Genomic DNA, 20,810 nt, shown 5'->3' with positions numbered 1-20,810 from the left:
AATGTTTACAGTTGCGCTATAAATCAAGTGATTATAAAAAGTGACTCCAATAAGTACCATATTTTCTTTCAATGATACAGCCGTTTGTGGAGAGACAAAAAAATTACTTCAAGTCGCCATACCCTAATTTTACATTTGCAACTGAAGCAACGAAGTCGTTATCTTGTTGCAAGTAATCAACAGTTCTACACCCAAAGATAAATACTTCTTTCCTCAACAAAATTTTAGACAAACGAAATTCCCCTTTATTGAAAAGTATTAAAAAAAACCCTGGACGTTTGTCTCTAATCATTTTACCCTCCACCATAGGATGGGAGGTATACTAAGTTTGTCACTCCGTTTGAAACTCCTAGTGAATCTACCAATGTCCGTCCGTCTGTAGAAACAAACAAAACAAGCTATCGACTTGAAACTAGAGGTGTGCACGTGACACGAAATTGTCGTGACTCACGAACATTTTCGTGACTCACGCGTGATTCGTGAGTCACGCTGACGGCTACGGCGTGAGTGTGCGTGAGCGTGATTAACCAATCAAATGTCGTGCGTGAGCGTGAGTCACGAAAATAATATCGTCGTGAGTGTGCGTGTGTAGCGAATTTCGGAAAAACACGCTCACGAAAATAACCCCGCTTACGAACATAAAATGCCTACGAGTTGAATTCATTTATAATTTTAGTGACATCCTAGGTGTTAACGTGTTTTATAACGCTCTCGATTTTAATATACTCATGTTTTTAGTCAGGTTCTATAGGTAAATTACTCATAAAATTATTCGTGAGTCACGAGGTTTTCCGTGAGTCACGACATTTAAAAGATTTTCGTGCGTGAGTACAAATTTTCTTTTCGTGAACGTGCGTGAGCGTTAGACCTACCAAAAAATATCGTGCGTGAGTGTGCGTGAATAAGATTTCTCCGTCGTGAGTGTGCGTGAGCAAAATATTACTCACGTGCACACCTCTACTTGAAACCAGGTCCAAGTAGCTATTATTGATGTAGGTATTGCAAATTAGACATTTCGGCCCGCTTTTAAGTATGTTAGTATATACACTTCAACATCCATGTCAAAATTGTTCGATATCGATTCATAATTATATATACCCCCCTATATAAAACGATGCCAGGCTTGACTTCCGGAGCCTTTTCGAGGAGCAAATTTCATCCGATCAGGTTATACAAATCCCCACATAAAACGATCCTTAGATTTGACTTCTGTAGCCTCATTGAACAAATTTCATCCATTAGGTTGAAATTTGGAACTGTAGTTCATAATTATTTTTAGACTACTCTATGTAAACAGATCAAGAACTTAAGTGGTTCATATAGGTATTTAATCTAAATTTTTTGTCTCACATACACTAAAAAAATATTGTCGTGAGGTCAAAGATTTCATGTCTTTAAAATACGAATGCAAATTTTGCTTAGCATAGAAGACGCACTTCTCTACTATAAAGTTTGTTTCCTTGTCCAAAATTCGATAAACTTTTCAATGAAGTTGTATTGTCCTTATAATTAAGTGATTTGACTTAAAAAGGGGTATCATAATATGAAAGAAAAAATGTTTGGGCTAAGGTCAACTTGACTTTAATAATTCAGAAAAAATCTTTAAATTAAATGAAATTGTCTTTAAATTTGTAGTGTTTTTGCATCTTGACTACAAAGCAAAAAATCGTTCAAATATAGTTCATGTTTTTCAGCACTTTATATTAATTATTAATTTCTTAATTTGGAAAATAAAGTTGGCGTTAACTCGTTATTAAAGGACTTTGATAGCATATGAAGAAAAAAGGCTGAAAAAAACTGAAAAAGCGAAAAATTAAAATTTGCTTCCTAGAAGCAAGTACACAAAACCCAAATTTAAAAGAGAATTGTGTCTTAAAAGTATCCTTACTTGTATTCTCCGTTTCTTTGGCTCGGATTCAATACCAAATTTTTTAAAGTAAAGACAAAATCGTTGGAACCGGGCATGTTTTTTTTTTTCAGTGTAGACTCCATATGGACTATCTTTAGAAGACTAACAATTTAGAAGAAAATGTTAAAAAGCCATCGTCAAGTGTTACCACTACCCAAGTAATTCGGTTGTAGGCAACAGTCAGCAGCAATTCGCTCTGACCGAACTTACGGCCGATATACTTGTTTATGGTGATTGAACTGCAAACATTCTTTAAATCTGGTCTCACTAATCCACCGAAAAAAAATTAAATATCTGTTGAATATAAATACTTCTCCAATGCTCTTCATCAATTTTGTAATTAGGCTTAGAATCAGGGCTGCCAATTTTGCCGATTTATCGGCATTTTGACGATTTTTTGCTCAAAAAATAACAAATGCGAATTTTCCGATTTTTGCCCCAAAAATGACGATATTAGCTCCGTTCAAAAATGTTGACTACACTGAAAAAAATATTGACCTAATATGGATGATTATGCAACTTAAATTTTAGGACTCGAAATTTACGCAATGCTAAGGACAAAATTCTTTAAAATAATGAAAGTTTATAATCCTTGCTTCAAAATTTTTTTTCATTAAATTTATGACCCAAATCCCTCTGTTGAAGTTGTAGATCTTTGAAGTAAGGCAAATATTCCTTAAAATAAAGAAAAACATTTTTAATTTAAAGAAATTGACTTTAACTCAACTGAAATATTGAATATTTAAATTTAAGATAAAAATGCTTCAAATGTAGGCTAAGACTTATTTTAAGGATTTGCATCTTTGGTTTATAGTTTTTTAGCATTAAAAAAACAGTTTTTACTTTGAAGTACTTGGCATAATTTGGATTTTGAAACTCGAATTTGTTTAAACAGAGAATAAAAATACGAGAACTGTATCAAATTTTAATTTCATCGATCCTAGATTGAAAGCCAGGGATGTCCCTAAAAAATGTATTTATTTTAAAGAAGCCGCATCTTTGGCTCGGAATCAATACCAAAATCCTTAAAAGAAGGTCAAAATCTTTGGATCCTAGTAAACTTTTTTTTGAGTGTAGAAGCCGTTTGTTTACACGTTTAGAGCCAGCAAAAAAGAGACTACATTTGATAGTTGTCAGGTAGAGAAATTGCAAGTTTTTGCTAGAAATTTCTTACATATAGGAGCTATTTTTAATTTTACATCCATAGAATTAGTATCACGGTTGCCACTCGTGCCAAAAATAATCCACCAAAATTTGAAGAAAATTTTACAAAAAAACTGCTATATGTATTATTTTATTTTATTTTGAAGTTGTTGATCAGATTTTGTGTGTGGTATAAAAACCATATTGTTTTATTCGAAAAAAATGTTTAATATTGAATTTATAGAAATTTTTGTCAAAATTTTATTTCTATGGAAAATTTTGTCAAAATTTTATTTCTAAGGAAAATTTAGTCAAAATTTTATTTCCATGGAAAATTTTGTCAAAATGTTATTTCTGTAGCAAACTTTCTCAAATTTTATTTCTGTCGAAAACTTTCTCATAATTTTCTATTTCTCTATACGTAACCTATAAAAATACTTTTTTCCCTGCAAAAAAGTCAAAAAATTGAATGGTCAGGTACATGATTTTCCCGAACATGTAATGGTCTCACATTCTATTATTTAAATAATAGAACATGTTTGCGGCATTTGAGAACCATTTAAATGCTTATTGCCAAATATATTTTTTACAATACATGGTTTTCACCACATTTACTTAATCTATATAAGCATTAAATGGATGCGGCAGCCATGTCCAAAAATGTTATTTCTGTGCATTCTTGCAATATTGTATTTCTATGAAAATTTGGTATAAACAAACATATTGCTTTATACGAAAGAAATGTTTAATATTGAATTTATAGAAACTTTTGTCAAAATTGTCAACATTTAATTTCAGTAGAAAATTTTGTCAAAATTTTATTTCTATGGAAACTTTCGTCAAAATGTTATTTCTATGGAAAATTTTGCCAAAATTTTATTTCTGTGGAATATTTTGTCAAAATTTTATTTCTATGGAAAATTTTGGCAAAATTTTATTTCTTTGGAAAATTTCGTCAAAACATTTTTGGCAAATTTTATTTCTAAAGTGAATTCTTGCAATATTGTATTTCTATGAAAATTTGGTATAAAAACATATTGTTTTATACGAAAGAAATGTTTAATATTGAATTTATAGAAATTTTTGTCAAAATTGTCAACATTTAATTTCAGTAGAAAATTTTGTCAAAATGTTATTTCTATGGAAAATTTCGTCAAAATTTTATTTCTGTGAAAAATTTTGTCAAAATTTTATTTCTATGGAAAATTTTGCAAAATTTTATTTCTATGGAAAATTTTGCAAAATTTTATTTCTATGGAAAATTTCGTCAAAATTTTATTTTTATGGAAAATATTATTTCTGTAGAAAATTTCGTCAAAAATTTTATTTCTATAGAAAATTTCGTTAACATGTTATTTCTATAGAAATTTTTATTACTATAGTAAATTGTGTCAAAATTTTAATTCTATAGAAAATTTTGTCAAAATTTTATTTTTGCAGAAAATTTTGTCAAAATATTATTTTTATAGAAAATTTTGTCAAAATTTCATTTTTATAGAAAACTATCGTAACCCGGCCCGCTTCGCTGCGCCTTCTGAAGCATATTTGGAGGAATATTTTGCGTTAACTTAGTCAACTATATCCTTCGTGCTGAAGACAAATTCGAAAAGATTTGAATTCTTTTAAACAAATCGGACTACTTGATTTTTCATTTATAGGTACAAATACGGCGGGAGAGTGTGTACTTTCTTCTATATTTCTTGTGAACTTTAAGTGTGGTTTGTCAAGGAAAGGTATCCTTCTCCTCAACATATCTGAAAATTAAGCACTATATTATAATAACATACAAAGAATTACTGTTTCCCATCCAATAAATCGGAAAAAGCAAAAATAGTAACAAATTTTACCACATTAACATTTGCTAAAATGTTGGAATGACTCCGACCTGATATCGGACTATCACGTACCCTATATTAATTTCGCAACTACTCAATGGTCCCTATAATCCCTATATCGAAGTAAATCGACAAAGTTTATTTCAATTTTCCCCTTCCCCAAACAGATATCGAAAAATCATATACTAATTTAAAAAATCATGTATAAATTTAATCACCTCATCCCACGTTCCCTGTAAATTTCAAGTAGATCGGCTATGTTTAAATTTTGCTCTATTGTTTTAAAGGGACGTCACTTTCCCCGATACAATATCGACAAACACCGTAGTGAATAGCACCCCTAACCTTCCCTGAAAATTCTTGAAACTTTCCTTCAAGTGTGGGGCAAGGAAGGTTGCCTCTTCGTTCATAACCTTCCCCCACTGCCTATGTAAATTTCAAGAAAACTTAAGAATTGTTGTTTTTTTTTTGAAGTTTTAGAGGAGGACCTCCTCCCCGACTAAATATCGAAAAGTGATGTAGCGTATCTTTTGTAAACGTCCCAGAAAATGTCAAGCAAATTATAAGCCTAAAAGGGCGGCCTCTCTTCCGTCCAAATATCACAAAATCAGGTATCAATTATTAATATCGTAACCTCTCCCCAGTCATCTGTAAATTTCAAGTAACTCGGTAAAAGTTTAATTGTTTCTCTGTATGTACTTAAGAGAAGCGGATGTCTCCCTATGCCCTTTTATTTTTATTAAAAAATCGAGGACCTGATATAAATTTCATAACCCATTTTTTCCGTAAAATTTCAGTCGGGGGAGTTTAGTTTTGTTTGTACTTTCAAACAAAAAAATTCGGGCAAAGGGGTGGTCCCCCTCCCCGACCAAATATCGAAAAATAACGTAGCGGATTTTTGTCTAGATGCCAACCCTAACATTCAATGAAAATTTCAAGCAAATCGCATAATTTTGTTCCAAGTTTCAAAAAGTAGGGCAAGGGGGAGGTCCCCCTCCCCATCCACATATGAAATCAGCGGGTACCCCATATTAATTCCATAACCTCACCACATGTTCTCTGTAAATCTCAGATAATTTTGAGAATTTTAGTTTTTTCACTGTACTATAAAAAAAGTCGAACAAAGGGGAGGTCCCCCTCCGCTACCAAGTATCGAAATAAAAAGTAGCGTATCTTTGTCTAGATGCCAACCCCAATCTTCAATGAAAATTTCAAGCAAATCTGTCAACTTTGGTCCAATTTTCAAAAAGTCCGAAAAGGGGAGGTCCCCCTCCGCGACCAGTTGTCAAAAAATGAGGTACCCTATTTTCACCACATGAACGCCTCCTACGATCTCTGAAAGTTTCACGTAAATCGGTTCAGCCGTTTCGGAGCCAACTCGGAACATACAAACAAACAAACAAATAAACAAACATAGATTGAATTTTATATATATAGATTTTGTCAAAATTTCATTGTTATAGAAAATTTTGTTAAAATTTTATTTCTGTAGAAAACTTTTTTCAAATTTTATTTCTGTAGAAAATATTTTCATAATTTTATATCTATAGAAAATTCATGCACATTTTTATTTCTATAGAACATTCGTGCAAAAATTTACTTCTATAGAACATTTTTGGCAAATTTTATTTCTAAGAAAATTTTTGCAAAATTTCATTTCTATATAATATTTTGTAAAAATTTTATTTCTATAGAAAATCGTACTTATTGATATAAGAATGGGTTTTAAATAAAGGTATTATGGTTAATTTTGGAAATATCGGACGACACATACATATATCTATGATTTTGTGCAGGTATAGTTTGTACCACAGAAGATCACATTGTGCCAACTTTGAGTAAGATCAGACAATAAATAAGAGTTTTATGGTCAAATTTTGGAAAATCGGGCAACACATACATACGTAAACATTAAAGATCTTTACTTAAATAAAAATATTACTGAATTAGTTAGGTTAAAGTGGCAGCCCGATTAAGTTTTAGGCTCACTATTCAGTCCATTGTGATACTGATTTAGTAACTATATTATAAAAAAAATTATTTGTATATTAATTTTTGAATTGCATAGCCTAGCATTGCATAAAAATGTTTTTTTAATGATATTTTTCTACGAAACTGAATTCATTAGGCTTTTGTTGTTGAAATGTATTAGCTGCGAATGTTAATTTTCTGTTCTTTATATGAAATAAATACTTTTGTTTTTAACCAAAAATATGTTTTGTTTTAATATTATGGAAGTGACGATTATGACGATTTTTCGGAAAAAAGTGATGATTTTTCTTGGAATTTTAATAGCAACCCTGCTTAGAACAACACTTTATAAGTTAGTTACTCTCCCTACTGGGGTCTAAGCAATTGAGGTAAATAAATATAATCAACACAAAACTGCGACCCTGTTCAGCTAGAGCTTAGTACGTTCAACAACCAATGTGGTGAGTATAGAGGTAGAGTGGTCAAATAGCCGATAAAAAGAATGTTGACAACAAAAACCGAATCTCCCAACAGTAATAAATACCGCATTTTGCGAGTAATTTCTATTTGTTTTGAATTGTTGAAATTTTTTTGCACATTTATCTGAGCTTTTTTTATCGCTCACTAATTGCCTACTTACACTCAAAAAAAAGTTTACTTGGATCCAAAGATTTTGACCTTCCTTTAAGGATTTTGGTATTGATTCCGAGCCAAAGATGCGTGTTCTTTAAAATAAGGAATTTTTTTTGCGACCTATCTGACTTTAAATGTAGGATCTATAAAATTAAAATTAGGATACAGATCTCATTTATCCAATTTTCATTCTATTTTTCCGGTATATTAACTTTCTTTTACTTAAATTTTCATTATTTTAAAGAAATTTGTCCTTAATAGTGTGTAAATTGTGCATCCTAAAATTGAGGTTGCGTAATCTTTAATATCACTTAAATATTTTTTTCAGTGTAATAAATCTTAACAAAAGCATTTCCTTAGAGCTTTGACTCCTTTTGCTACTCCTCTTTAATCCACTTCAATTCTCCTAAATGAGCCACCCACACCCAATTCATCAAAATCACTGAAAACCGATTTGCTCAAACGTAAGTGTTCATCAATGCCACATTTGGAATTCTCTTGAAAATAGTCTCGATGTTCATCCCAAACATGATTATATTCTGCACACAATTCATCCAAATTGCCATTTTCGCCACCATACTGATGAGGTAGATATTTTTTCGGTAAATGTTTTTCCAAAATGCTAACATCTTTGCCACATATGAAAATCTATAATGAATGAAAGAAAAAATGGCTGAGTTTTGAGCTCACAATAGAAATATTTGTTAACTCACCCTGTTGCGCAATTTTTCTGGCATAAATGTTAAGGCAACTTTCAGCAATTGTTCCTGATAGCCTTCCAAGTTGATGACATAGAGACCTTTAAAACGCATCGGTAGACATTTCTCCTTAACGGTTATAAGGAGTTTCATTATAGTGGGGTTCACTTCTTTTACATGCTCATAACCGCATTGAGAAAAATCCATAATATATATGAAACCATTGATACTGGCATAGGGATCATAGACTCCCAGAACCTCAAGTAAGGCAGACATATAGCGAATACTATCCATGACACGAAATTCTTTACCGGAGAAAGTAAAACGAACCATAATAAGACGGGGTCCATTGTCATTCAATGGAATGGGTAAAGGAATCATTGTCCTAGTAAAAATCGTAAATTTTAAAAACTACAAAATAGATATATCCTAGGCCACTTACCCTGTATTATGATAACTTCGAAACTTTGGATCATCGACATTAGTGATTAGAAAATATTCGGGGTATTTTGATTTTATTTCGTACATATATTCCATTTTCTTTTTCGCCTTTTCCAAACTATATTTACAGCCTCGAAGAAATTGTATTAGAATTCGGTCATCTGTGCGGGCTCTTAGGTGGGGTAATTGTTTTAACCAAGTCTTCAAAATTTCCAAATCCTGAGGTATTCTCGATGGCAATTCATTCAATTCTTCAATAGCAATTTTTTGCAATTCCTCGCTTAATTGAATTATCCCAGTTTGTTGGTCAACCATCGTGAGTTAATGCAAAATTTTTCTTTACGGCCTATCAACTCTAACAATGCCGGCCGACCATTAAACTTTGTTTTGCGTTCCGCTTCATAAGAGGTTGATCGAAATTGATATTGCCAAAAGAATTAATTTAGATTTTTTGAAATAAACAAAATCCAGTTCTTCTTTCGTTTTAATGTAAATTCATTAGATATTTAAATTATATTCAAAATGATACGAAACCTAATTAAACCTGATTGAATATCATTTTTCATTATCTACAGTTCTTTATTTTTTTTATTTTTTATGAATTTAAGTTTATTTAATACAAAATAATTTAATAAAATATTTTTATAATGTTTATATGCTAAATAGAACTGATGAGAATCTAAAAATTCTATACAGTTGTCTCACAACTTTGGACTGCATTTGTATAACCTTCACTATGGGCTGGAATGCATGCTAACTTAGTCAATCCGCATAGGAAAAATTTGGTTTCAGATCTCATAAAAACTAAAATATTCTCTTGGTCGTAGTGAAATTTTGAACCGACACACTATCGAATGGACAACAATAGAAGGATGTGTCGCAGGAAACATTAACAGGTTGGCTGATAAGTCCCCGGTCTGACACATAGGTGACGTCGCTAGTATTAAATTCATATTATTTTTATATAGTTCCAACCTTCAAATGATTCGTGTCAAAATTTGACGTCTGTAAGTCAATTAGTTTGTGAGATAGAGCGTCTTTTGTGAAGCAACTTTTGTTATTGTGAAAAAAAATGGAAAAAAAGGAATTTCGTTCGTTTTGATAAAATACTGTTTTCTGAAGGGGAAAAATACGGTGGAAGCAAAAACTTGGCTTGATAATGAGTTTCCGGACTCTGCCCCAGGGAAATCAACAATAATTGAATGGTATGCAAAATTCAAGCGTGGTGAAATGAGCACGGAGGACGGTGAACGCCCAAACGAGGTGGTTACCGACGAAAACATCAAAAAAATCCACAAAATGATTTTGAATGACCGTAAAATGAAGTTGATCGAGATAGCAGAGGCCTTAAAGATATCAAAGGAACGTGTTGGTCATATCATTCATCAATATTTGGATATGCGGAAGCTCTGTGCAAAATGGGTGCCGCGCGAGCTCACATTTGACCAAAAACAACAACGTGTTGATGATTCTGAGCGGTGTTTGCAGCTGTTAACTCGTACTGCACCCGAGTTTTTCCCTCAATATGTGACAATGGATGAAACATGACTCCATCACTACACTCTTGAGTCCAATCGACAGTCGGCTGAGTGGACAGCGACCGGTGAACCGTCTCCGAAGCGTGGAAAGACTCAAAAGTCCGCTGGCAAAGTAATGGCCTCTTTTTTTTGGGTTGCGCATGGAATAATTTTTATCGATTATCTTGAGAAGGGAAAAACCATCAACAGTGACTATTATATGGCGTTATTGGAGCGTTTGAAGGTCGAAATCGCGGCAAAACGGCCCCATATGAAGAAGAAAAAAGTGTTGTTCCACCAAGACAACGCACCGTGCCACAAGTCATTGAGAACGATGGCAAAAATTCATGAAGTGGGCTTCGAATTGCTTCCCCAACCACCGTATTCTCCAGATCTGGCCCCCAGCAACTTTTTTTTGTTCTCAGACCTCAAAAGGATGCTCGCAGGGAAAAAATTTGGCTGCAATGAAGAGGTCATCGCCGAAACTGAGGCCTATTTTGAGGCAAAACCGAAGGAGTACTACCAAAATGGTATCAACAAATTTGAAGGTCGTTATAATCGTTGTATCGCTCTTGAAGGGAACTATGTTGAATAATAAAAACGAATTTTGACAAAAAAAATGTGTTTTTCTTTGTTAGACCGGGGACTTATCAGCCAACCTGTTACATTTCCAAAATTAGCAAAATTTTATTTTTTTGAATGGAAGTACATGGCAAAAAACTCGTTGCTGTTATAAATGAGGTTTTTTTTTTACTAAAAGTAAAAATAGTTTTAAAGAAATATTGCAGAATTTTATTTTGTTATTCAATAATATACGCTATAATCAATTCAAAATATTGTGTGAGAATAAAATTGACATCCTTTTTGGGTAGAAAAATCCCAAAACTTAAAAAAAAAATGGCAAAATTTCAATTTGTTCAAATTTATTTATTTTTTGTTTTAGTTCAAAAATCATCACTAACATCTACACAAAAAATTGTGCGAGAACAAAATTGAGAGATATTATTTTCTTTGACGTCCTTTTTGGGTAGAAAAATCCCAAAATTTTAAAAAATTGGCAAAATTTTACTTTAAAAAATTGGCAAAATTTACCACAACCAATACCTACACAAAATATTTTACTTGACTTACATCGGACCATTCGTTCTATTACATCATCCACGTAATTTAAACCCATTTTCGATAAAAAAAAAACTTTAAAATTGAAATATTTTTTTAAAAATTGCAAAATTTTATTTTTGTATTCGAAGCTTGGTATCAAAGACTATTAAAAACAAAAATTAGAACAAAAATCGGCGCACATAATTTTTTTCGCTTTCGAAGCACTGTGCGACAAATTCTCTTTTTTATACCCTGCGCCACACTGTGCAACAGGGTATTATAAGTTAGTACATATGTTTGCAACACATAGAGGGAGACGAGATAGACATATGGTGTCTTTAGCAATATTGCTCAGTGCCGGCCCATGAGTCGATCTAGCAATGTCCGTTTGTCTGTGAACATATTTTGTGACAAAAATCTAGATCGCAATTTAAGTCCAATTGACTTCAAATTTGGCACAAGTATGTGTTTTGGGTCAGAATATTGATTTTGGAAGAAATCGGTTCAGTTTTAAACACAGCTCCCATACATATTTTTCTTCCGATATGAACTTATATGGCCACAGAAGCTGAAATTTGCTTCTCTTTGAGGGTCCGCAAGCCAAATCTGGGGATCGGTTTATATGGGGGCTATATATAATTATGGACCGATGTGGACCTGGTTGTTAGAGACCATATACCAACACCATGTACCAAATTTCAGCAGGATCGGATGAAATTTGCTTCTCTTTGAGGCTCCGCAAGCCAAATCTGGCGATCGGTTTATATGGGGGCTATATATATTATGGACCGATATGGACCAATTTTTGCACAGTTGTTAGAGACCATATACTTACACCATGTACCAAATTTCAGCCGGATCAAATGAAATTTGCTTCTCTTAGAGGCTCCGCAAGCCAAATCTGGGGATGGGTTTATATGGGGGCTATACGTAAAAGTGGTCGGATATGGCCCATTTTCAATACCATCTGACCTACATCAATAACAACTACTTGTGCCAAGTTTCAAGTCGATAGCTTGTTTCGTTCGGAAGTTAGCGAGATTTCAACAGACGGATGGACGGACGGACATGCTTAGATCGACTCAGAATTTCACCACGACCCAGAATATATATATACTTTATGGGGAAACGGAATGACAAAGTTAATATACCCCATCCTATGGTGGAGGGTATAAAAATTATAAAAGCCATGAACTAAAATAGGCTTAAATTGCCTTTAATGCCATATAGGATTAACTTTTTTGAGAGTAAATAGCGGGCTGCCACAATTTCTAACCTAAATTAATCCATTATGGTTGAAACGTACCCAAAAGAATTATAAAAGTCAACGAAATTTTCTCAAAACATAATAATTCCATGAACTAAAATAGACTTAAATTGGATTTAGTCCCATATAGGGTTCACTTTGTTGTATAGCGGGCTGCCACAATTCCTAGCCTAAACTTATCCAAAGTGGCGGAAAAGTTACATTAGTGTCGGCTTGTTGGAACTTTCGACCCTATATACTTGTTTGTAATTTAATTTATTTTAATAAATTTGATTTTAATTTATAATTTTAATTATTTTAATTCATTTGTTAATTAATTCATACAAATAAATTTGTCTAAAAAATCATATAAAATATTAAAATTGTTATTACATGTTATATTACAATAATCATAAACAATGATATAATCTCGCTTGGTATCACAAATACGTGTTTTACTACAGAGTAACTGCAGTCGACGCGTATTATAAACAAAAACGAACATCTGGAAGCAATAAACTCGTTAATGTTTCGGCAACTTTGACCGTTACAGACTTTAAGCTTGTGTCGCGTGCAGTGGTCAACGATTATTGAAGGGCAGGCAACATTAAGCTGGGTATCAAATTTCAACTTTAATTCTGTTTTCTTGTCTCTTTTCTATCGTCTGTAAAATGCAATTATATGTCCGTCCATCCGTACGTTGAAAGCACGTTAACTTCCGAACGAATCAAACTATCGACTTGGAACTTGGTACAAGTAGCTGCTATCGATGTAGGTCGGATGGTATTGCAAATAGACCATATCGAACCACTTTAAGTATAGTCTCCCACCCCCAGATTTGATATGCGGAGCCTCTTCGAGGAGCAAATTTCATCCCATTCGGTTTGAAATTTTTGAGATTTTCTTCGCCTTTTGTACATTTTCAAAAAAATCTTCTTTTCTAAAGTAACGACGAAGAAGCGAACATGGAAAAAGGGCACGACTTAAACTTGGACAACTTCCGGATCACAAATTTAGGATCCATTCAATTTTTTTAGAAGCTATTTTAATACGGGTAGGTTAAAATCTTTACAACCACTTGTGTTACCCTCCTTAATATACCTCATACTAATTACCCAAATGACAAATCTTATTACATGTTAATTATATTTAAAATGTACTAAATCTTCCATGTATTATTTTTCGTATAACAAATTAGTCATATTAAAAACTCTATTAATTTTTTGGGAAAAATATAGTCTCATTAATAGATCACATCATGATGGTTCAGTTGAAACCGCTCTCTGAAGAATTACAAAAAGTTGCAATTGAAGAATTGGGCGAAATACCATCTAGGATTCCGGAGGATTTGGAATATCTGAAGACATGGATAAATCAACAACCACATTTACGAGCACGCATGGATGATCAGTTTCTCATACAGTTCTTGAGAGGTTGTAAATATAGTCGAGAGAAAGCCAAAGAGAAATTGGATTATTTTCATTATTTGAGAACAAAAAAACCGGAGATTTGTCATATCACGAATGTCGATGAGAGGAAATTTCGTAATCTTCATAATTCGGGGTATGTCGTAGGCATATATATAGAAAATGAATTGATTTTTATTAGCTTTTCCACAGACTTGTTATACCCCTTCCCATCCCACTGAATGACACTGGGCCCCGTTTAATCATGATACGTGCTATATGGGAAACTCCCAAAAAATTTGGAATGGAATATGGTTTGCGTTACTTGAGTGCACTACATGAAGTCCTGATGGAGACCGATCCATATGCATGTATTCAGGGTCTGATCTATGTTTTTGATTTGCAGCATTTCAAAAAGCAGTCTTTGGTTGATATATCACCAATTTTATTGAAAAATCTTTTGGAAATGAAGGATAAAGCTTTACCCTTACGTATGAAGGGGGTTTATATTTTCAATATTCCCTCGTATTTGGAGCAATTCATAAAAGTTGCGATGACTTTTGTTCCAGAGAAATTGCAAAAAAGGGTAAGTGCTTATTTGGGATTTGGGATACACACAAAAAAATAAAATATTTTTGGTTCAAACACGAAATTAATTGATCCAATTATTTTTTTAATTGAAATGTCTTCAATCACGAAAATCATAGTATCAATTAAAAGATTAATAGATCCAATTAAAAAATTAATTGATACTACTAATTTTTATGCACAGAAAAAAGATTCACTAAAATTTTTCCAATTAAAATTTTAATTGAGTTTTAAAAAATATTCAATTAAAAATTTTATTGAATCAAGAAATTTTTTAATTGAAACAATAATCAATCACAAAAATTTATAGTATCAATTATTTTTTTAATTGGATCAATTAATTTTTAATTGACCTTCAATTAATTGTTTTATTGATAATATCATTGAAGACATTTCAATTAAAAAATTAATTGGACAAATTAATTTCGTGATTGAATCAAAAAAATTTTTTTTGTGTGTGAGTGATTTTTGTTTCAATTAAAAAATTTGTTGAATCAATTAAATTTTTAATTGAATATTTTTATAACCTCCACCATAGGAATGACAAAGTTAATATACCCCCAATTAACTTTGTCATTCCGTTTGTAACACATCGAAATATTGCTCTAAGACCCCATAAAGTATACATATTCTGGGTCGTGGTGAAATTCTGAGACGATCTAAGCATATCCGTCCGTCCGTCCGTCTGTTGAAATCACGCTAACTTTCGAACGAAAAAAGCTATCGACTTGAAACTTGGCACAAGTAGTTGTTATTGATGTTGGTCGGATGGTATTGCAAATGGGCCATATCGGTCCACTTTTACGTATAGCCCCCATATAAACGGACCCCCAAATTTCGGTTGCGATCGCTCTAAGAGAAGCAAATTTCATCCGATCCGGCTGAAACTTGGTACATGGTGTTTGTATATGGTCTCTAACAAACATGCAAAAATTGGCCAATATCGGTTCACTTTTACGTATAGGCCCCATATAAACGGACCCCCCAAAATTTGGTTGCGATCGCTCTATGAGAAGCAAATTTCATCCGATCCGGCTGAAATTTGGTACATGGTGTTAGTATATGGTCTCTAATGACCATGCAAAAATTGGTCCATATCGGTCCATAATTACATAAAGCCCCCATATAAACCGATCCCCGATTTGGCTTGCGGAGCCTCTAAGAGAACCAAATTTCATCCGATCCGGCTGAAATTTGGTACATGGTGTTAGTATATGGTATCTAACAACCATGCAAAAATTGGTCCACATCGGCCCATAATTATATATAGCCCCCATATAAACCGATCCCCCGATTTGGCTTGCGGAGCCTCTAAGTGAAGCAAATTTCATCCGATCTGGCTGAAATTTGGTACATGGTGTTAGTACACGGTCTCTAATAAGCATGCAAAAATTTATCCACATCGGTCCATAATTATATATAGCCCCCATATAAACTGATCACCAGATTTGACCTCCGGAGCCTCTTGGAAGACCAAACTTCATCTGATTCAGTTGAAATTTGGTACGTAGTGTTAATATATGGTATCCACCAACCATGCAGCAATTGGTTCATATCAGTTCATAATTATATATAGCCCCCATATAAGCCGATCCGCAGATTTGACCTCCGGTGCCTTTTGGTGAAGCAAAATTCATCCGATCTGGTTGAAATTTGGTACGTGGTGGTAATATATGATATTTAACAACCATGCCAAAAGTGGTCCATATCAGTCCATAATCATATATAGTCCCCATATAAACCGATCCCCAGATTTGGTTTTGGAGCCTCTTGGAGGAGCAAATTTCATCCGAGTCAGTTGAAATTTGGTACATTGTGCTAGTATATGGCCTAACTAGGTCCATATCGGTCTATAGTTATATATAGCCCTCAGATAAATCGATCCCCAATCACACAAAAATTGGTCCATATCAAGTTTATAATTCTATATAGCCCCCATATAAGCGACCCCCATATTTCAATTGTGGCTCTCTACGTACCGTGCAAAAGTCCATGTCAATTTTTAATAATTATATGTAGACTTACCTATACATAACTTTTTTGTCTAATATATACCACGTATGGACTAATTTAGAAAACGATGTTAAGAAGTTTTAAGATACCACAACCCAAGTAATTCGATTGTGGATGACAGTCTTTCGTAGAAGTTTCTACGCAATCCATGGTGGAGGGTACATAAGATTCGGCCTGGCGAACTTACGGCCGTGTATACTTGTTTAAACTCAATTAAGACTTGAATTGGAAAAATTTTAGGCAATATTTTTTTCTGTATACTTAGGACAAATTTCTTCAAAATAATGAAATTTTAATTAACATAAGGTTTATAAGTTTTGCTAAACATATTTTAAACATATTTTATTAAATTTATGAAACACATTTTTGAAATTTGCTTCCCTACGTCAAAGTCGTACGTCTTTTAACTAAGGCAAATTTTACTTAAACACACACACATTTTTGGTTTAAAGAAATCGTCTTTAAATCAACTGAAATATTCAATCGTTAGATTTAAGATAAAAACGCTTCAAACAATCTTAGCCTAGACTTATTTTGAGGATTTAGCATCTTTGGTATAAAGTTTTTTTATAATTAAAATAATTATTTACTTTGAAGTATCCGTTATAATTTATTTGTAAATGCATAGTTTTATTAATATAACGCAAAACGAGAATGAAAAAATTATAAATCTTAAGTATCTTAATTTTAATGTTGTTGATCATAGATTTAACGCCATAGGTCGCTAAACAATGTCTTTATTTTAAAGAAACCACATCTTTGGCTCGGAATCAATACCAAAATCCTTAATGGAAGGTCAAAATCTTTAGATCCAAGTACAATTTGTATGAGTGTAACTTTTGTGATTTTGGTGGTTATTTCGAAGTCAGAGTAAATAATAATAAACTATATAAATAATAATAATTATATTAGTAACTAATTTTCTATTAAATGGGCATCAAATACGCAAAACTCGCTATCAATACCACAGTCATTGGAGTTAAAACCAAACCGTTGGAGCTGGCGAAGTTTTTCAGTGTAAATATATTACGCTACATTTAGAAACTCGAATATCTCACTTTGTGAAAAATTGCGTATTTTAATACATGATCTACATTTTAAAATGTTAATAACAATTTAAAATAATTAATAATGCAAAACCTTAAACTTTCTAATTTTTTTCCATTTCTAGATTTTCGTTTGCGGCTCCAACATGGATTTACTATACAATCGTTTACCTCGTAAATATTTGCCACGAGAATATGGTGGAGAAAATGGATGTTTGGATGACATATGCAAAGAATATCATACAATTTGGGATGATCATAGAGAATTTTTCAAACAAAATGCTGAATACGGAACCGATGAACACTTACGCATAGGCGAGCCACTTCATTGTGACGATGCTGAGTTTGGACCTGGTGGTTCTTTTCGAAAAGTTGAAGTGGACTAGAATAGTTCAAAAGTTTAAACTGCAAAAAAAATGTTAAGTTTATTGTTAAGGAAACAAAATACCTTTGATGAATAAAATTTAATTGCAAAACTAATAAAAAGGTAAGCTGATACATAGTATTACAAATTCAGACGATCATATTTTGCTTCGTTTAAAAATAATTTCGATCGATATGACAACAATTTTGAACATTTTAAAAGTAGCGCTCTTATTCACATAGAATAGAAATAAATGCCAATTAATAAAACATTTGACTTCTTGAGAAAAGTTTTTATTGTTTATGTGTAAGCCATAGGGTTTGTGGAGTTTAGAATAATAAAAAGAGCATTTAGCTTCTGTGTACTATGACAGTTCTTCTTCGACTCAATAATAATAAAATAAAAAAATATAAATATAAAATAGTATTTAGCTTCTGTGTACTATGACAGTTCTTCTTCGATAATAAGCTTGTGCAATCAAGTTTTTTTCATAAGTCGTTTGTTTTGAAAATGAAGTTACAAAATCCATAATCTCCTATTGGCAAAATGCCGATCCATGATCTCCTGCTGACAAAGCGTCGTTGAGTGATAAAAGTCTCCTTTTTATTTTGACTTCAATTCCTGATCAACAAAACAGATATCATGCAGGTGTCGTTTTTATTTTAACAGTGCATACTTCGTAACATTTTTTATCAGAAATTACTCATAACAGCAATATCGGTCAATAGTTCGATTTTTTTTATAATCCCGCACTGATATCAAAGAGCATTTAGATGATGGGTATTATGATTGTACTTCTTCGACTGAATGAGCCTTAGCAATCTAGTTTGTGTCTTCCCTACGAGAAATTGATTAACCACAGGACCGGTACACGACTAGTCCCTGGTGTGTGTAGACCAATCCTAGTTCTGGTCAAGACTGGAAGGGACTGTTCACTTTAACATGGGTTTGTCATTGACGGGGTAAATGTACACTTTAGGACACATCTTGGAATCGTTCCTAAGGCCATATCCATGGACATTTTAGTAATAGCACTCCATAGACAGGTCCTCATGAACCAGTCCTGGACAAACACTTAGGAATCTGTTTCATTTTGCTTATCCGAATCGCACCAGAAATGAAAAATTTTTGAAATATGTTCAACAATAGGTTATTCTACTTCTCTAAATGTGTAGATCCAATAAGAATTTTATATCAAGCGAGTATGGAAATCATAAAATTATAACTATTTAAAAACTGCGACAAACTGGATCACCGGTACCAGTCCTGTGATAGGTCCGGCAGTGGCAATTTGCTCTACTTTGTATTTTTGCACTAATGTAGAGTTAAGTCTTTCGTTTTGAGAATGAAGTTACACATTTCAATGATTTCAAGTTTGTGTCTTAAGTCTTCTGTTTTGAAAATGAAGTTACACAAATGCATGATTTCATGTTTGTGTCTTAAGTCTTTCGTTTTGAGAATGAAGTTACACATTTCAATGATTTCCAGTTTGTGTCTTAAGTCTTTTGTTTTGAGAATGAAGTTACACATTTCAATGATTTCAAGTTTGTGTCTTAAGTCTTTTGTTTTGAAAATGAAGTTACACATATCCATGATTTCAAGTTTGTGTCTTAAGTCTTCTGTTTTGAAAATGAAGTTACACAAATCCATGATTTCAAGTTTATGTCTTAAGTCTTTTGTTTTGAGGATGGAATTACAAAAATCTAGAGAGAAAACTCCTATGATGACTGAGATATCTGAGGCAGCAAGCATTTTATAATAATTCTAGTCTCATAATTTAGTGTCTCGCAAACGTAATGTGACAGCCATCATGCCTAACCTATCCTATGGATCGAAACATTGGACTACACTCAGTCAGTTTTACCGTTGTGCGACTTTAGTCGCATTTTGCAACCTTTCTGACGTCATGTGACTTTTGTGCGACTTTTTTAAAATATGCGCACGCATATGAAACGCCGTTTGAACTCGGCTATAAAAAGGAGTTCACTTGTCATTGAGCTACCCATAAAAGCACTCATTAATAAGAGAGAAGTAAAACACGTATAGTATCACAATGGACACCAAACCTACGATACCTAACCTATACGGTGTTCTGGTTTGTTCAGTCGTCGTCTTATTGCATACCATTTCAACCACTAGATCCGTTCTAGTACCAAATAGTTTTTGATAATTATCACAAATTTTTACTGCAAGTCGTTCGTTTACTCCAAAAAGCCCGCAAAAGAGAGCCAGAGAGAGATCAAATGTGATATTTGAGAAATAGAGAATTTGCAAGTTTTTTCGCCAGTAATAACTTGCAAGAGTTTGTCATAAACAAATCATACGTGCAATATATTTCACAGAGTCAATTAGAAGTGTAGTATAAAAAATAAATATTTTTATAATTTTAATTAATTTAAAGGCTTTAAAATGGCTAATTGTCCGCGTGCATTTCTGCAAAGAGAAAAAAATCCATTTTTACTCTCTTACAAGTTACTTTTTACTGGATTTTAAGTTAAATAAAATATATTATGATAAAATATATTTTTGTGTTAAAGGGACTGTTCCTTTATTGTTTTTGTGTTGTTTTATATAATATTTTTTCTAAGAAAAAGACCTCACAAATGTAAGCGACTTTTTTATGCGATTTTTTTGCGACTTTTTCAAAAATTACAACGGTAGCGCTGCAGTCAGTTAATATGTTCCGAAGATGACTGAAAATCGTCCCATAGGCCGGGAATATGATGACGTCCGTTTTCGAGCAGTTATAAGGTATAATTTCCATTGTTTTCCTACACTGAAAAAAATATTGTCGTGAGACCAAAGATTTCATGTCCTTTAAATACGAATCCGAACTTTGCTTGCCATAGAAAATTCATTTCTCTGATATTTTTTTCTTGTCTGTTCGACTTAAAATGGG

The 20,810-nt window shown here is 32.8% G+C and overlaps 2 protein-coding genes and 1 long non-coding RNA gene across 3 annotated transcripts in view; 1 reads left to right on the top strand and 2 right to left on the bottom strand.

Moving 5' to 3' along the window:
• Nucleotides 1-7,703: 7,703 nt before the first annotated feature.
• On the bottom strand, nt 7,704-9,101 carry LOC142240379 (alpha-tocopherol transfer protein-like). Its single transcript, XM_075312086.1, has 3 exons — nt 8,632-9,101; nt 8,205-8,574; nt 7,704-8,139 (listed from the first exon to the last, which is right to left on the bottom strand). Exons 1-3 carry the CDS (start codon nt 8,943-8,945, stop codon nt 7,879-7,881), a joined length of 945 nt encoding a protein of 314 aa, XP_075168201.1. The 5' UTR covers nt 8,946-9,101; the 3' UTR covers nt 7,704-7,878.
• Nucleotides 9,102-13,731: 4,630 nt separating this feature from the next.
• On the top strand, nt 13,732-17,933 carry LOC142238576 (alpha-tocopherol transfer protein-like). The gene is made up of 3 exons (XM_075310269.1): nt 13,732-14,057; nt 14,114-14,486; nt 17,673-17,933. The coding sequence occupies exons 1-3, from the start codon at nt 13,753-13,755 to the stop codon at nt 17,931-17,933; spliced, it is 939 nt and encodes a 312-aa protein (XP_075166384.1). The 5' UTR covers nt 13,732-13,752.
• LOC142238586 (uncharacterized) overlaps nt 17,223-20,810 on the bottom strand; it is an 81,852-nt gene continuing 78,264 nt past the window's right edge. Inside the window, exon 2 of the long non-coding RNA XR_012722765.1 lies at nt 17,223-17,952. This is a non-coding gene — a long non-coding RNA (uncharacterized LOC142238586). The remainder of the gene's footprint in view (nt 17,953-20,810) is intronic.

The sequence above is a fragment of the Haematobia irritans genome, chromosome 5 (genome assembly GCF_050003625.1).
Source record: "Haematobia irritans isolate KBUSLIRL chromosome 5, ASM5000362v1, whole genome shotgun sequence".
NCBI lineage: Eukaryota > Metazoa > Arthropoda > Insecta > Diptera > Muscidae > Haematobia > Haematobia irritans.
Note: the sequence above shows the minus strand (reverse complement) of the source record. Positions and strands in the feature narration are given on the sequence as shown.

Excerpts from the sequence above, each read along its gene's own strand:
- LOC142240379 (XM_075312086.1), bottom strand. The coding sequence starts at position 8,945 with ATGGTTGACCAACAAACTGGGATAATTCAATTAAGCGAGGAATTGCAA. Across the intron at positions 8,575-8,631 it reads CGAAGTTATCATAATACAGG|GACAATGATTCCTTTACCCA; the intron begins GTAAGTGGCCTA and ends GATTTTTACTAG. Across the intron at positions 8,140-8,204 it reads CAGAAAAATTGCGCAACAGG|ATTTTCATATGTGGCAAAGA; the intron begins GTGAGTTAACAA and ends CATTCATTATAG.
- LOC142238576 (XM_075310269.1), top strand. The coding sequence starts at position 13,753 with ATGATGGTTCAGTTGAAACCGCTCTCTGAAGAATTACAAAAAGTTGCA. Across the intron at positions 14,058-14,113 it reads CGTAATCTTCATAATTCGGG|ACTTGTTATACCCCTTCCCA; the intron begins GTATGTCGTAGG and ends GCTTTTCCACAG. Across the intron at positions 14,487-17,672 it reads CAGAGAAATTGCAAAAAAGG|ATTTTCGTTTGCGGCTCCAA; the intron begins GTAAGTGCTTAT and ends TTCCATTTCTAG.